A 16,841-nucleotide genomic window follows, 5' to 3' on the forward strand; every position below is an offset into this window, starting at 1 on the left:
AAGGAGTGGGGATTGATGTTAGGGATATCTTCTATAATGCTACTAATTTATATATACATCCCGTAACAATTATGTGCATATACGTACGTACGTACGTATATACGTATATACATTCCAACCCATATATACAAATACTTACATGTAGACCTTGATATTTAGTATCATGGAGAGCTATAATGGAAAAATCGCAGAAACATCTTCGCTTTTATCTAAAAAGATGTAGCTATAAGCTCTATAATCATATCTATTGCAATGGTGTATACAGTATTTGGGTCACGTATTTTTGTTTATACCTAACAATGGATGCGACACATAATGTATTATGCTTAATACTGCTTGTCGCCAGATGGTTCAATATAACATGGTTCGGAATGGGAAGGGCGCCAGACGTATTATCAGTTTGCGCGTTTGAGTAACTATTCAAAATGACGTTTTCTAAATGAGGTGGCAGTTGTGGAGGAGTCAACCAGGCCATATTTTGGTGATTATTTTGCTGCTGATCAAGTGTCAAATAATATTGTTCCATTACATTTGGGTCGGTGAACACAGCAGGTATATCTTGAGTGTACTCTAAATTAGGTTTAGCGGGGGTCTCATCGTGAAAACGAGTGTAACCATCGCCCATGTCATCTGGTTCCTTTTCTATCTCCAATGCGATTCTCGAGCGAGCGCTCATAGGTCTCTTACTCAATTTGCTATCATCTACATGATTCGCTTTTTTTTCAGCCAGATGCTGCTGAGGTTCATTGCCCCAATCAGGCGGTGCGCTCACTTCCATATAGTTGACGAAGTTTCCCATTTGGTCGGTTGCGGTAGGTAAATAATCACTGAATCTTAACTCATTGTCAACAATAAATCTGAAACGATGAGTACCTGGAGGCAGCTGTAATTTTACATGCATAAGTCCAGGCTGTCCAGGGACTGGTACTAACCCGATCATCTTTCTCCATCCCGTAAAAGACCCAGTAACGTACACTTTATTACCCCCCTGTTGCCAAGTGATGTCAACTGGAAACATCATAGCTCTTCCTTTCTTGCCTTCCACAGTGCCCTGTTGCTGTTCTTGTTGCTGTTGAAAGCCTTGATTTTGAAGTGAGTCAGGCTGCTGAGATGGTTGATAATCCATTTTTTGCAAGGTATTTCCTGTCATATCTGCATCGTGGATATCGCCTTCGTTGCTGTCGATACTACTCGAGCTGCTAGCATCGATATCATCATCAGAATCAAAGGTCTCCCCAGAACCATTTTCCGCATGGTTTGAATATGGAGGTATTTCATCGTCATCATCGTCGTTAAAAATTAAACTCGATTTATGTCTTAAAGGATGCTGAGGCTCTAATTCATTAGGATTATCTACGTTCATTTGAGAAAAAGTGTACGCCAGGGAAGCCTCATTAGTTGAATCGGCGCTATGTTTACCATTAATCGTAGTGTTGCTAGCTGCGTCACTGACATCTAACATGGAAGCATCCTTGTTTTCAGGGTTGTCGCCAGCCATATTTCAGTGTAGATAATTTATTATTGTGCAGGAAACGACCTTATACAAAATATAGTAGCTCTTATCTAGGATGCTCTCTACTTGCGATTACAACAGTGGCCCAAATCCTACGAGATCGGTATTGTTTTCTTTGCCACGTTTTTTCGTGAGCTTTTCCAAAGGGGAGCAAATTGGTCGCTTAAGGATGAAAATTAGTGCAACAAAAAAAATAGCGTGGCCTGTGTTTTAACGGTAAAGACAAATTATTGAAGGTAGAGCAGGACTTTGAACCGGTCCGGATGAAGACCACTGGACCATGTTTCAGTCTCACATGGGTTTTTTGAAGCACAGCTTTTAAATTTGCAATGATTTTCTCCAAAGGTTTTCTTTGCGTCTTCATTCCAGGAAAAAGTATATCAAGTTTCAAGAACCCATTGTTATTTTCCTTCTTATATTCTATACGTTTTATTTACTGCTTGTTTATTTACTGAAGTAAGAAGGAGCACTGTTGAAATTATCAATTTGTCGCAAAATGCTCTTTATCGGAGGCAATGATACATTGGGACTTGTGTTGGATGCTCTTGATTCTTGGCGGTGAACGTTACTGTCCTCATCATCTCCAGATATATGAAATTGTGCCCTTTCATGTTGTCTCCCTCTGCTAACAGCATTAACCTTGTACTTATGATTGCTCCTGCAAGCTTTCTGTGTTACAGGTGGCCTATCAAAAAATATTCCCATGCCCATGTCTTTAGCCGCGGTGTCATCATACGTAACAGAAGTGAGTGATGATGAACTGCTCGAAACGGATACTGTCCTTGAAATTTCCATGTCTCCTGTGTTTACAGAAGGCATGATTCTTCGCAGAGGACTTAAGTCTGTTGGCGGTCTTGAAAAGCTCTTTGATGGATGTGAAGTTTGAGAAAGAAGCGAAGCACTGGATTGGTTTTTAGAACTACTCAAAGAATCAGGACCACTCATGGCGGCCAAATTCCTCCTAGATTTCGAAAATATAGAGGAGTTTGAAGACAATTCACCCAGGGCTAAAGAACTTCCGGACGAATGTACATACGGTGTAGATGCAGGATCTTCAGGAAACCCGCTTTTCAGGTACTGGAATGGAGAAGTAGAGGGATATACTGATGCAATGGAGGTGATAGAAGTAGTGGAGAGGCTACTTGGAATCGGATGAGGGTCATTTGGAATATTTATCACAGGCACTAAAATTGCAGGTGCCTGTGTCTCCACAATGCCATTATTATTTCCAGTATTTCGTATATTCACGTCATCGCAATTCTGAGCAACGGAGATAAGAATAGGTGGCACTTTAGATTGACCTATCCCCGTGAGCGAAACACCAGTGTTTTCATTGAAGGTGGTAGGGGCGGCGGTAGCAGTATTCACAACGGTTTTTCGCGAGCCCTTGGATTTTATTCTGCGCCTTTGGACGCCTTTAGTATGTGTCCTCAAATGTCTTTTTAGTTCATCGCTTCGGCTGAAGCTTTTCGGACAGCCCTGAACGGTACATTTGTGAGGCTTCTCGCCAGTGTGCGTTCTTCCGTGCCTTTTTTTATGTTCAAGTCTGTGGAAACCTCGTGAACAAATTTCACATCTAAAGGGTCTTTGGTCATTATCCGGAGGAAATCTATCTCGCAGGTAATTCATATATGGAATTTAAGAAAAGGATCGCCGATGTGCACCTACTAAGAGCAAAAGGAAATACTATGAAGCACACCGACTCATGGCAAGAAAGGGTCTCTGTTTTTAAACTTTATCTACTAGGATTAAGGAAAAAAAGAAGAAAAATAATGAAGCAACAAAAAAAAACTGGAACTGCTTTGCCTTCCAAGTATTACTGATTGAAGAACAGTATGAGGGAGCTAAATCATTTATACACGGAAAAATTAGTGAAGGATTTTTTGGTGGGGTCTCCAAGGAAGTAATTTCTACGGTGTGGTCTATGTATGTTTTTCCGGACGCGTTCCGCCGTTTTGGTTTCTGCCCCAGAACACCCCCCATAAAAGAGGTTTTTCCGAAGAGTGCCTTTCAGTTTTTCCGAGATCTTTATCTTTTTCATCCGTATTATGTAAACCTGAATAGCCCCTTGAGCAATTGAGTTGCATAATAGCATGCAATTGCATATTGAACCTCCTAGGACTTAAAGGTTATTCGTCAACTAAGGAAAAATATGCTCATAACTTACATATCTCGTACACCCTAAAATCCCACACAGGGATTAAAATTAAAATTATGTTTAGGTAATGAAAAAATAGTAAAAAAATGCTTCCTTAAGTTAATTATGAATTTCCCTATTAACACACATGCGTACACAAAAAAAGTATACGGAAACTATATTAGACTACACTACATCAACCTTATTTTCTTTTAAAACCTGGTGGGGGCTGAAACTTCCTTGTTTGAGGGGGCGCTTCATTATTAAACCTCGACCTATTTGCGCCGATATTATCGTTGCCACCATTGTATCTGCTCGACGATGGTTGGGCAATCTCCCTAGAATTGCTACTAGTATGCTTCGCATTGGCCGTGTTAGGTTTAGCGATCTTTCCCGGCTTTTTCTCTTTCTCTTTTCTTAGTTTCGTCTGCTTTTGCGCTTGTTTCTTTTCCTTTTTATCTCTCACTAGTCTTTCCTTCTTGGATAGTAGCGGCTTATCCTCCACCACTGTGGATAAGATCTGTTCTCCTCTTAGTATAGTCAGTCCCAACACTCTTTTTTCTACCTTGATGTTCAAAGTGGTTCCATCTTTTGAATCTTTTCTCGGTCTTAATTTATCTAGTTGAGTTTTGGGTACCCTCTCTTCTATACACTCATTCAACACTAAATTCATATGTTTATCAAATGCCATCAATTGCCCGATGTAAACGCGGCCATCTTGAGTGAGAACCCTCAGCTTATAATCAATAAGGTTGGCTAGTCGGCTGCTATGTGCCACCTGTATTTTGCTCATTAGTTATTTACTTTACTGGAAACCTGTTATACGGATGGTTCTGTTACCCCTTCTACTTTTTTCCCTGTCTTGTTCATTTCTAACTAGCATAGGCTTCTTTAAATTTCATTTTTTATTTTCATAATTTTTATTTTGAATTTTTTCCCACATTATCGTGAGAAAAACAAGAACATGGAGAAATAAGGAAGCTCGGTGGGTGGTTAATTGGGGAACACACCTGGTAAGTAAAATTCAATACATGGAAGGAAAGAGAGAAATAATGTCTGACGAAGCAAAGGAAAAGCGTGAATTAGAAAGCCAAAAGGAATCAAGTCATAATAAATCCGAAAAGTCTGTGGAACCTAAGCCAAAGAGAAGAAGAAGAAGAAACTATGACGATTATGACGCTGAAGTAGCAAAAGAGGAGACTAAGGCTAAAAATGGTTTGACGAAGAGCGAAAATAATGGTACTGTTGAAGATTCTGAATCTGATATGGACGATGCCAAGTTAGACGCATTGATGGGAAATGAGGGAGAAGAAGAAGAGGACGATTTGGCAGAAATTGATACCTCTAATATCATCACATCCGGAAGAAGAACACGCGGCAAAGTAATTGACTATAAAAAGACTGCAGAAGAATTAGACAAGAAGGAACCTAGCACAGGCTCTAAAGATGATGTAGGATATGGTGAAAAAGAAGAAGACGATGAAGACGAAGAAGACGATGATTTTAAAGAGTAGTAAGCAAAATGTCGTACATACCGGCCTCTACTTGTGTATTCTGTTTACTTCAATTTCCTATATGCGTTCTATATGTATATAAACTATATGTCAGCAGAAAATTGTAAAAATATAGCACAGAATTAAAGGGGAGAAGAGTCATTCACATGCAAGTGCGCAACTGCTGCAAAATATCTCTTAACAACAGTTATTTCCATTTGCCTTTTTGTTTTCGTTTGGTGTTGGTGTCAGACTAATCGTTGGTCCATTAGGAGCGGACGCACCATTGGCATTCCCGTTGGCACTGGAGTCACCAAGGTCCATTTGATGCTTGCTGACCTTTTGATAGATGGTATTGATTAACTCTTCAAAAGCCTTATCCACGTTTTCACTGTTCAAAGCACTTGTTTCTGTGAATAATAACTGATTTTCCTGTGCAAAAGTCTTGGACTCCTCCGTAGGTACAGCACGTAAATGGGCCAAATCAGACTTGTTACCGATAAGCCCCACTGCGACGTTGTCATCTGCATTTTCTCTTAATTCTGATAACCAATGATTACAATTTTCATATGAGCTTGATTTACTGATATCGTAAACGATCAAGGCACCTACAGCTCCTCTATAATAAGCAGAAGTAATGGCTCTGTAACGTTCCTGGCCCGCAGTATCCCAAATCTGCGCCTTGATCCTCTTGCCATCAATTTCCAAAGTTCTGGTGGCAAACTCAACCCCAATTGTAGACTTTGAATCCATATTGAATTCGTTCTTCGTAAATCTTGACAATAGATTGGATTTCCCTACCCCGGAATCACCGATCAGTACAATTTTAAATAGTAGGTCGTAATCATACCCGTAGTCCTCGCTGCTCATTGTTGAAATCCCCAGACGCCGTCAGAATCCCTTTGCTGGCCTAAACAAAGTGCCTTGTAATAAAGGTCAAATTGTTATTCGTTTCTTTCTTGAAAAGTTTTGAGTTTCCCTCTTTCTCTAATTTAGCACCCGCACACCGCAGCGGCCTGTGATATTCCGCATTGGAAAATGGTAAACAAACAACAAACGAGCCCAAACATAACAACAGTAGAATTGACGCCTAGGAACAACAATACAACATACTTACAGCAAGACTACTACCTAATTAGTGCAATTAGATTGCGCTGGGATAGATCTGAAGCTTTTTTTCCGATTATGAGCCTCCCTGTTACACCTGTCAAGAGCAAAGTGTGCAGTACATTATCGATACAACATGAGATGGACCATGATCAATGCCGTGATGTGTTGTGCCCACGCGAAAACTTACTAGCCATTAATAGAACTAATAATATAGAGAGTGTTGCTATACCGCGACAGAGATCGAGCAAGAACAAGAAACCCCATGAGCATACACAATCGCAGGTTCGATTTTCCATTCCAGATCCAAATGAAATATCACAGGACTCCCCACTGAAAATTGTATTCCCCAAGAGTGGAAATGAAACCGAAAGAAGAATGTCTACTTCATCATTACTTATGAATAGCCATGGTCATTTAGTCGACATGCACTCTAAAATACTGGTCGATGTCCCTAAAGAAGTTTGGAAGTTTCATCATAACAGGAGAAAAAAATGTGAAAGCAGGCACCGTAAAACTCGTTCTGATGTTAGGTCCAACACAAGTAGTAGTGGAAAAGAACCAAACCATTCTAGATCAAAATCATTACAGTCGATCATTGTGGATACAATGAACACATATCGTGCAACCGAGGTTGAGACCAGTATTAATGAGAATACTAGTAATATTAGCCAAGTATCTCCGCTGAATTTATCATTTGACAGGCCTCCTCCCTTAACTCCCGAAAAGAATTTATATCTCACTCCTGAATCGCCATTGAACAGATATCATTTACCAGTTCCATTAGAAATATCTCTGCCGCCCTACTTATCTCCGCAAAACAAGGATAAAAAGAGGAGTAGCTTGGTTTACGATGGGGATGGCTATAGCCAGTTTCAAGAAGGTAACACCTCATCGTCAACTGAATCTTCTCTAGAACAGCCCTCATCGTCGTATTCAGATGAAGATGATTCTATTCCATATGCCCACCATGATGTGTCTTTCGAGTTAAATAATGCAGATGCTGATAAGCTTCTTGGAATTGATGAGAACGCCAACGTCAATCTGAAGATACAAAGGAGAAATCTCAAAAACCCACAACATATTAAGAGTAAAACAGATAGGGAATGTGAGGAAAAAAACACTGAAAAAAATGTTTCGTTAAAAATTCTGTCAACACCAAATAAACTGATAGACATCCCCGACTTAGAGCACATGAAATCCCCACCAAGCACAGGTTTAAATGGGACATTAAAATTTTTCCAGCAGTTTGAACCTAGCGAGGAGCCAACTTCTCCAACTCGCCAAGTTAACCCTGAATCACTGGACAAACTCGATATGTCATTCAAATTTCCCTCCAGTACTACTAACAATAATGTGGATAAGGTACATGAAAATAGAAACTCTGGAGACACGAACAATGAAGATTTCCTGAAAGTTGATACTTCGCCTGTGAATCAATCATTTGAATCCAGAAGACAGATGTTAATAGACTTGCAAAAATCTCCGACGAATAATAATCCGAGGATACATAAACATAGGAGAAGCAGGAGCGTTCATAATATTGATGACATTTCCTTAAATTTCGAGGCAACCTCCACACCACCAGCTCCGACCTCTGCTCCCTCAATTCCTGTTGAACATTCTAACCCATGTACTTCCATTGAAATACCTAAGAGATCACCCTTACGGTTCACGTCATCTCCAAAAACATCTGATATTCCTCCTGAAGCTCAATCACCTAAAAATGGGTCCTTCCTCCAAGAAATCTCGGTACCTTCGATTCAAATTATACCAGATGAAAGTATCTCTCATACAAGAGAACCATCACCATCACTTATTGAATGCCCAGAGGATGAAAACGAAGCTTTTTCTACTGAAGTTGCTGACCATTCTATTGCAATAATTAGTGAAACAAAAAGTGTTCCATCGATAGAGCCATTCAAACCGCTATCTTCATTCAATTCATTTGGTCAAGAAATTCAAAACAAGGAACCAACTCCTTTGAACCAAACTCCTACAGACTTAATTGGTAAACAAAGAAACTGTGTGAATCCGCATTCAATTCCATTTAGTGTTTTATCTTCCAATAGCCAATCGTCACAATCGGGTAGTAGTAAATCTTCCTACAATTCTGAGTTTTCTTCCAATACTGCCATTACGGATACAACATCTCAACCTTCTGTGACCATTAACAGGTCAACTTTAGAACATAACTTTATAGAAGAAAAACGATCAATTAAAAATTTAGGTCATGGTCCTCCATCCCAGAAGAACAACTATTCGTTCCCCAGGAATAAGAATACTCCTTCAAATAGACACGATTTGGATTTTAATACCATTTACGAAAAAAGAGATGGTAAAATGGTTGAGGTTATTCTTTTAGATGAGGATGAAGATGTAGGCCTCAAAAATAACGATATATCACGAACAAGAGTCTGCCATGCTCAAAAAGCTAAAAATGAGCAACAGAAGAAACGTCTAAGCCATTGCAACGAAATTTTGGGCATGTGTGATAAAACTGCAGATGATGCAAAAAGAATTATTTATCAACTGGTAAATGAGAAGCATAAATTCTCAGAAAAAGGACAACAAACAAAGCCAAAAAAATCAAGAGTACTTCCGCCGTTGCCTTTTCCACTGTATGATGAAAAAGGGAATTCTTTGATCCCGAACAAGTATCAGTCCAGTATTCATAACGACATTCCATCTCATCGCAAACTAAAATAAAAAAAAAAAAAACAACCCTACAAATTGTTCTGGTAAACAGATTTGACCAGCTCATCGCATGAAGATTTATCGGAATGGCAATTTGCTTATTGCCTATTTTATTTTTTCATCGGACATTACAAAATTTCATATCTCTTACATGTAAGAAAAACTTCTAGTTTTTGTACTTTCTTAAAAAAACTATATTCAGACATGCCAATTCTGTAAAACAAATTAATAATATGTACTTTTATATCTACCAAAGATCATCCTTGGCACATGCAATTGATTACAAATACGAACATTACGCAAAGGTTTTAAAGCTAGTCACCTACTAGGGAAGAAATGTGGAGGCTACGGGCATAAAAAACATGCAGTATTTTCTCACGCTCTCTTTGGCGAGCTTTGAACAGAAGATGGTGTCTCCTGAATAGGGCTTAATGAGTAGTCATTTGAGAACTCCGGTGTGGGTTTAGTAAATGAATTAGTTGGTGTGATAGTTGTCGGTAAATTTGGTGAGATTACGTAGTTATCATTGCATTTTCCATCTAAACCATTCGATATTTGATGTTGTGGCGAAAGAACACTTGAAGGTTCTACGTTTTGACCAACATTATGATTTTGATATTTACTATCTCTCATTTGGGATGAAGTTTTTCGGGAGAGTGAATTGCAGTCATAAGTATTCCAATTATTACTGTTAAAGAAGGTGACAGTCTTGTTTGTAAGTTCAATCTTATTTTTCATCGGAGCTAATTCTTTAGCCCCTTGGTTGATCGTTAATTTCCCATTAAAACTATGCGTACTTCTGAAAGACGATGACACAGATGAAAAAGGAGAGACTTCTCTATTCTTGGAGCCGCCCCGTAAAGGAGATTTCAGTGTACGACGATTAAGATCATCTCTTTCAGAATCAGAGAAGTTAAAATCCTCTGGAATGCCATTAATTTCATCGATGTCGTAGTGGTCGAAATCAAAAAACTTACTTTTCTGATTGTATTCGTCTTCCTCAGCTTCATCAATGAAAAAGAGATTACTCATTGGTCTGGGGACTTCTGAATCTAAATCGCAATTTAAGTCATGATATTTTAGTGATTGAGACCTAGCTGGCGGCGGAAGAGGGGGGCTATTGAGTACAGCCGTATACTGTGGGCTCGCATAGTGCGGCTGCTGTGAATGAGAGGAATCAATAAGTTGAAACGGAGTTCTTAGTATGCTACTAGTGTCATCATCATCATCTTCACCATCATCATCGGTGATTGCAAGGGCTTGTGATTGCGCATCAGAAACGCTTGGAGTTATTACAATCTTAGCCGGTGTTTGAAGAATCTGCGAATGAGGATGATTGGGAGGATGGGATTCTGATTTGGTTTCATACAAAGAACTTTGCAGGGAGACCTGCCTTTCTGAATCATTGGATACTAAGCCGTTAGAATTGTTCCCTCCTGTCCCAGAATCACTTTCAGCGTCACTTGCACTATCATCAACATTAAATATATCTGAAAACGACTTTACTGTAGGCTTGGTAGAGCCAGTAGTACCTGTAAGGGAAGCCTTTATTGCAGAAGTGTGCTCCGTTTCATCATCCGAATTATTCCTTTTGAGAGAGAAACTATAGTTCGGCTTTCCATCACGTATGATATTTTTGTTAGATTGACTATAGATCCCCCGTGTTGATTTTGCATTTGCTGGTCCACTTTCTATACTAGGAGCTTCATCGGAAAACATATAAGACTCAGCTTCTGACATCTCTTTGTCGTCGTTATCGTCCTCATCAGACAAATCGAAAAGGTCATTGTATTTTTGAATAGGCTTCTTGACATTATCGTTTATTAGAAACTGCTCTTTGTTGTCAACCGTTTCTCCAAGAGATGCATCATCATGGTGTCCGCCATGGTTACCATTAAAAGTTTCTTTCCCGTTTTCTAATCGTTTTTGATAAAGATTATCACTCTCATTTTCATCTCCATTGTTACTGTTATCTTTACCATCCTCCTCCTCATCATCATCGCTCAAGTTAAAAAGATCATTGAACTTTTTGACTTTATTGCTTTTCAAGGATGTTTCTTCGAATCGAGTCGATAAACCGCATATTTCGTTTCCCTCATTACCACTCTCATCATCTTCTATACAATTCATATCGTCATCAAAGTTCTCATCCTCATATAGATCGTCTATGTATACATTTGCCGCCGGTTCCGGTTTGGAGTAATACTTTACAGATGATGTCCTTACGTTTATGCCGGCATATTCAAACGAAAATTCCGACTCATCATCATCATCATCGTCATCATCATCGTCATCATAATCATCATCATGATCATTATCGCCATCACCGTTTTCAGAAGATTCGTCATTACAATCGTTGGCTTTATGGGTTTCTTTTTCATTGACAGAGTATTCATCGGAATTGTTGTTGAGGGAATACACCTTTTCTTCTTCTTTTCTATTAAGACTAATCCTTACTTTTTTCTTGTTCAAGGTCTCGTTTTGACTATCGTTTTTGTTCACTTTTGAAGGTGATGATTGTAAGTCGCCGTGTCGTATCTTTGGTGAGAGGGAAAGTGTTTGACTATAAAAACAAGGTGACTTGTTTATTGGTGATGTGGTTTCGGAAGAGGTTAAAGTGGAAGTAGTGGTCACTCTTTCGATGTCTAATATTTTCTCATCGGTTTGTTCATTAGAAGATTGGTCATTATTAATGGTGGTGGTTGAATTTCCGGAAAACGCAGCGGCTAGTAGACTCATATCCATTTGAGAAGCCTTTCCCAAATTTATTATATCATCATGAGAATGAATTCTTGCTTGTCTGTTTCTATTTTTGGCAAGCGCTAATGCTTTATAAACATGATGTTCCTTCTTAGATGACCCGTCCTCAGCATCGTCGATATTTTCCTGCTGTTTACCCTTGTTCTTGTTCAATATTCTTATGGCAGGTTCCAGGTTAGATGGTGATGTAGTTGAAGTTAGATTTTCATTGCCAATGATAGGGGTTTTGAATTGTTTAGAAGAAGTCGCTTCAGATGTGTTTGATGCTGGGGAAGCAGGATCGTTTAATATTATTACGTGCGATTCGACCTTGGAATCTCCCCACGAATGAGTAATTGTGCCCTTAATAGCAGGCAGAGAGTCTGTGGTTCTATTAAAATCTTTTGCAGGAGAAGTTTTTTTATATGCAGTATATTCACTTTCATTGTCATGACGTGAAAAGGAAGAGGTAGAAGAGGAAGGAAAGAGCGGCGGTGGTAATGGCGGCGGAGGTCCAGTATTTTTTGTGGGTGGATTTTGGAGAACAAATGAATTTGAAGTAGTCTGATTTGTGCTTGTGGTTGGAGTTGAAGCTAAATGCGAGTTTAAGTTTGAGTTTGAAGTTTTCTTGAACAACTTTGAAGTCTTGTTAGCCAAACGATGGAAAGACTCAAATCCAGGTGAGTGTTTCGCGGGTGGTGGAATGCTATCGTAATTCATTTGTGATGGTGTAGATGGTAGAAAGTCTAAGGAGTCATCACTTGACCTTTGAGAACTATTATTAGTATTGCCACTGAAGTTGCTATGTCGCTTGGGGCTTTCATCAAACGACGTGGACTTCTTATGGGCTTTTATGAAAGACCGCATGATGAAATATTCCAGTTATGCGTGTGCGTCTTGTGATGCAGATCCTTTTGGGCAAAAACAGTTGGTTTGTGCGAAAACGCAAGGTAATAAATAGGCTTAAAGGAACTAAAAAAAAAAAAAGGAAAATAACCAGCTAAGATTTAAGGTACAAGAAAGCGGTTGCACCTCAAGTAATGATAGTTATTAAACCTTGGATTGGACCAGATGTTTAAAATTGTTTTCAATAGTAGATTTGCAGTCGTAAATGCGTTCTCAGCAATATCATATTGTGTTTATGAAGTATTACCAAACGGGTAGAAGAACGGTTTAAGAGAATATGTCCGGATAAAGCGATCAGGAGAAAAGCTTAAAACCCAAAGTGGTCAATCTGCAGCCCATTTAGGCACTCTGCATTTAACCGATACCCGGATTGAAGAAAGCTGGCGGGTGTATGGGTGAAGGAGAAGAAAGGAAGTGATTAGGAGAAACCTCATGGAGATGAGCACATGCTACAACTAATAACGTTATTCTACTTAAAACGAGCAAAACAAAAAAAAAAACAAGACAATTGAAAACGCAATGGATGCATTCAGCTTAAAGAAGGATAATCGAAAAAAATTTCAAGATAAACAGAAATTGAAAAGAAAACATGCCACACCCAGTGATAGAAAGTACCGGCTATTGAACCGCCAAAAAGAAGAGAAAGCTACCACAGAGGAGAAAGATCAAGACCAAGAACAGCCCGCCCTGAAGTCAAACGAGGACAGGTACTATGAGGACCCGGTACTCGAGGACCCGCATTCTGCAGTCGCCAATGCAGAGTTGAACAAGGTGCTAAAAGACGTCCTCAAAAATCGGCTCCAGCAGAACGACGACGCCACAGCCGTCAATAATGTTGCTAATAAAGATACTTTGAAAATCAAAGACCTCAAGCAGATGAATACGGATGAGCTCAATCGTTGGCTCGGACGGCAGAATACAACATCGGCTATAACAGCGGCTGAGCCCGAATCATTAGTCGTTCCCATTCACGTACAAGGTGATCATGATCGTGCGGGCAAGAAGATCAGTGCCCCTTCGACCGATCTACCGGAAGAACTAGAGACCGATCAGGATTTCCTTGATGGACTGCTCTAATCGCGCGGTACGACAGTTACTGCGTGAAAAGATTATCAGCGCCCCTTTTTTTCTTCTTTGTTCTTAACGTTTCTTTTTCTTGCGGCTTATGCCCGTACTTATAAAACAACGGCCTCCCGTGCCCTATTACCTTCCTGATAGACCGGACAATAACGTCACTACATACAAAGTTATACACTAACAGAAACTCAAACACAAACGTTTTTATAATAGTCAAAATTAAATATCTCTCATAATGGGTTCCGAGACAAAACATTCTGCAAAAGTCAAGATTGTCACAAGGGAAAGTCCTCCTTCCGCCAAGGAGCACATGCGCCCCACTAAAACTCAAATATTAGTTCCACCGACGCAGAGTTTGCCCAATGGCAAGAAACCAAACTTCGGTAAGTCTACAAAACAGCGGCGAGAACCTAGGGAACGCACCTCGAAGACGGGACACGAGGACGATAAGGCAACGATGGTCACTGTTAACATAGATGCCTTCCTACATGATAAGGCCCCTAAAAAAAAATCGTGCAAATACAAGAAGAAGAAAACGAGACAGTACCAGGATAGGGCGGCGGCGTCGATCGATTCGAAACCGCACGTAGCTGGTCATACGGCCTTTGCCGGTGCTTCGTTCACAACAGATATCCCACATGAGGCAGCGCTACCCAAACCTAGTTTTGTTTGAGTAGCTGTGATTGTAAATTTTTTTATTTCTACTTGAGCGGGCGGGCTCTCATTTTTTTTTTTGGGGTTTTATTTAGGTCGGATTATTCATAAAGATGGCATTTATATACATTTTTACGCAATTACCCTCATATTCTTACACATACGGAGAAGTCATTGTTATATCTTCTTGCCTTCACATTGTTATCGGTGATTTTCTTTCTTTATTGATTGATTAGTTATATAAATTATTGCTATTAAAATACATAAAAGGGGAAGTAAAAACGTGCACGGCGCAGATCAACTTCACAATTACAAAACAACGTTCTTGGCCAATTTGTTCTTATATTGCAAAATGGATCCGTCCCATCTGGTAGCGGTCTTGTTTTCCACAACGAAAATATCTTGGGCAATTTTGTCTAATAATCTGAAATCATGCGAAACGACGACGACACCACCGTTAAATTCGTTGATGGCGTCGGCCAAGGAGTCGATGGTTGGGATATCCAAACCATTGGTAGGTTCATCTAATAGTAGGACATTTGGTTGTTCTAAAGCTAATAAAGCAAAGACGACACGAGAACGTTGACCTTCTGACAAGGTAGCCATTTGAACGGTTTGACCTTCCCCGGTTAGCCCGTAGCGACCTAGTTGGCCTCTCCAGAATTGGAAATCTTGTGAGATGTTAGAGTACTTGTCACGGACAAATTCTAAAGCAGATTTTGTCAAGTCCAGTTGATCTTGAGAGTGTTGCGAGTAGACACCCAACTTGACATGGGTATGTCTAGAAACACGGCCAGATTGTGGGGTCAATTCACCGGTCATAATCTTCAACAATGTGGATTTACCAACACCATTTGGTCCGACAAGGGCAATACGTGAGTCCATATCGACACCAAAGTTCAAATGTTCGTACAAGTTTTCGGATGGGTTGCTCTCATAATGAAATGAAATATCATCGAATGCTAAAACTGGTGGTGGCAATCTTTCCACTTGTGGGAATCTAAATGAGAAAACTTTGTCAGGGACGACAGGTTGGACTAAACCATCTGCTTCCATCTTGTCCAAAATTTTTTGTCTAGATTTAGCTTGTTTCACCAAGTTAGCATAAGTACCAGCAGATGCAATGAATTTTTTAATATGTTGGATTTCCTCTTGTTGTTTATTGTATTGTTTCATTTGATTGGTTTCCAATTCGGATCTTGTCTTGTGATAAGAATCATAGTTACCACCGTAAGCAGTTAGTTTTTGAGCTCTCATGTCAATCATATTGGTACAAACACCGTTCAAGAAATCTTGAGAGTGGGACACCAAAACTAAAGTTCTGTCAAATCTCTTCAAATATTCTTCTAACCAAACACAAGCTTCCAAATCCAGATGCGCAGTAGGATCATCCAACAATAATAGAGTTGGCTTAACGAAAAGAGCTTTTGCCAACGCAACACGCATTTTCCATCCACCAGACATATCTTTGGTTTTCTTCAAAATGGTCTTCTTGTTGAAACCTAGACCGATCAAAATGATAGCAGCTCTAGATTCAAAGGTGTCTGGATCCAAAGAGTCCATTCTTTCATATAGAGGCTCTAATAACTCGGACTCAGGACCATCTTCCAAGATAGTCTTTTCGACTAAGTCTTCTATTCTTTTCAATTCGTGTTGAGCTTCAGTGACAACGTAGTCCAAGGCCGACAATTCACTTGGTTCCGCAGGTTCGTCCAATAAATAAATATCAATATGCTCAGGAATAGGATATTCTCTAGTAGCAAGAGCCTTTAAGAATGTTGACTTACCACAACCATTTTCTCCCAGAAGACCATATCTACGGCCGTAGTTTAATTCTAAACCAGAATCTTGGATCAAAACTTTACCGTGGAACAGTAAAGAAACAGAAGATAGCTTGATATCACGGGAAGTCTCCAATGAACTCAAAACACCAGTGACAACACGATCTGAAAGACCATCCTTATCTTGTTGCAACTTCATCATCTTGATTTCTCTAGCGGCTGCATCTACCTCCGATTCTTCAGCAGCAGCCTCCTTTTTTCTACCTAGCTTTCTGATGGTTTTACCGGCAGCGGCTTTCTTAGCCTCTCTTTCAGCTTTCTTAGCATCTCTCTTGGCCTTTGACGCAGATACTGGTGGCATATTTGGTTCTGTCAAGTTACTGTTTGTAGCACTGAGGGGAAGAAAACAATTTTTGCAAGAAAAAAGTTAAGAAAGAAGAAGAAAAACTACACGGGCACTAACATGTTAAATATGATAATATTTTTTTTTATAAGAGAATCACTACCAAGTTACCTGAACTACGTCAAGGAAAAGCCATTAATTGAGATGAGGTGAACGAAGAAAAAAAAAAAGAAAAAAATTTTTATTTTTTTTTCCATCGGTCTCCCCCCTCACCTTTCTTTTTTCATTCGTTTAAAGTGAGATTAGGGTAATGCATTTCGTATTTAGTGAGTAAACGTCAAAGGTGATATAGGGGGTTTTTCTTTTTCCAGAAAAAGAAAGAAAAAAGCCGGCG

At 39.6% G+C, this 16,841-nt stretch overlaps 10 protein-coding genes across 10 annotated transcripts, besides 1 other annotated feature; 4 read left to right on the top strand and 6 right to left on the bottom strand.

Annotated features, from left to right (window-relative positions):
• Positions 1-244: 244 nt before the first annotated feature.
• Positions 245-1,498, bottom strand: GAL83 (Gal83p; the record flags this gene model as incomplete). Its single annotated transcript, NM_001178918.1, has 1 exon — positions 245-1,498. One exon carries the CDS (start codon positions 1,496-1,498, stop codon positions 245-247), a length of 1,254 nt encoding a protein of 417 aa, NP_010944.1.
• A 459-nt stretch (positions 1,499-1,957) lies between these two features.
• On the bottom strand, positions 1,958-3,142 carry MIG3 (Mig3p; the record flags this gene model as incomplete). The annotated part of the gene is made up of 1 exon (NM_001178919.1): positions 1,958-3,142. One exon carries the CDS (start codon positions 3,140-3,142, stop codon positions 1,958-1,960), a length of 1,185 nt encoding a protein of 394 aa, NP_010945.1.
• A 506-nt stretch (positions 3,143-3,648) lies between these two features.
• Positions 3,649-3,897: an origin of replication (ARS512; Autonomously Replicating Sequence).
• SMB1 (mRNA splicing protein SMB1) lies at positions 3,853-4,443 on the bottom strand (the record flags this gene model as incomplete). Its single annotated transcript, NM_001178920.3, has 1 exon — positions 3,853-4,443. The coding sequence occupies one exon, from the start codon at positions 4,441-4,443 to the stop codon at positions 3,853-3,855; it is 591 nt and encodes a 196-aa protein (NP_010946.3).
• A 259-nt stretch (positions 4,444-4,702) lies between these two features.
• CHZ1 (Chz1p) lies at positions 4,703-5,164 on the top strand (the record flags this gene model as incomplete). The annotated part of the gene is made up of 1 exon (NM_001178921.1): positions 4,703-5,164. One exon carries the CDS (start codon positions 4,703-4,705, stop codon positions 5,162-5,164), a length of 462 nt encoding a protein of 153 aa, NP_010947.2.
• Positions 5,165-5,341: 177 nt separating this feature from the next.
• YPT31 (Rab family GTPase YPT31) lies at positions 5,342-6,013 on the bottom strand (the record flags this gene model as incomplete). Its single annotated transcript, NM_001178922.1, has 1 exon — positions 5,342-6,013. One exon carries the CDS (start codon positions 6,011-6,013, stop codon positions 5,342-5,344), a length of 672 nt encoding a protein of 223 aa, NP_010948.1.
• Positions 6,014-6,328: 315 nt separating this feature from the next.
• FIR1 (Fir1p) lies at positions 6,329-8,959 on the top strand (the record flags this gene model as incomplete). Its single annotated transcript, NM_001178923.3, has 1 exon — positions 6,329-8,959. The coding sequence occupies one exon, from the start codon at positions 6,329-6,331 to the stop codon at positions 8,957-8,959; it is 2,631 nt and encodes an 876-aa protein (NP_010949.4).
• A 363-nt stretch (positions 8,960-9,322) lies between these two features.
• Positions 9,323-12,553, bottom strand: ZRG8 (Zrg8p; the record flags this gene model as incomplete). Its single annotated transcript, NM_001178924.1, has 1 exon — positions 9,323-12,553. One exon carries the CDS (start codon positions 12,551-12,553, stop codon positions 9,323-9,325), a length of 3,231 nt encoding a protein of 1,076 aa, NP_010950.1.
• Positions 12,554-13,111: 558 nt separating this feature from the next.
• YER034W (uncharacterized protein) lies at positions 13,112-13,669 on the top strand (the record flags this gene model as incomplete). Its single annotated transcript, NM_001178925.1, has 1 exon — positions 13,112-13,669. One exon carries the CDS (start codon positions 13,112-13,114, stop codon positions 13,667-13,669), a length of 558 nt encoding a protein of 185 aa, NP_010951.1.
• A 235-nt stretch (positions 13,670-13,904) lies between these two features.
• On the top strand, positions 13,905-14,342 carry EDC2 (Edc2p; the record flags this gene model as incomplete). The annotated part of the gene is made up of 1 exon (NM_001178926.3): positions 13,905-14,342. One exon carries the CDS (start codon positions 13,905-13,907, stop codon positions 14,340-14,342), a length of 438 nt encoding a protein of 145 aa, NP_010952.3.
• Positions 14,343-14,632: 290 nt separating this feature from the next.
• On the bottom strand, positions 14,633-16,465 carry ARB1 (ATP-binding cassette family ATPase ARB1; the record flags this gene model as incomplete). The annotated part of the gene is made up of 1 exon (NM_001178927.1): positions 14,633-16,465. One exon carries the CDS (start codon positions 16,463-16,465, stop codon positions 14,633-14,635), a length of 1,833 nt encoding a protein of 610 aa, NP_010953.1.
• Between the last annotated feature and the right edge of the window lie 376 nt (positions 16,466-16,841).

This window comes from Saccharomyces cerevisiae, chromosome V (assembly GCF_000146045.2).
Source record: "Saccharomyces cerevisiae S288C chromosome V, complete sequence".
Classification (NCBI taxonomy): domain Eukaryota; kingdom Fungi; phylum Ascomycota; class Saccharomycetes; order Saccharomycetales; family Saccharomycetaceae; genus Saccharomyces; species Saccharomyces cerevisiae.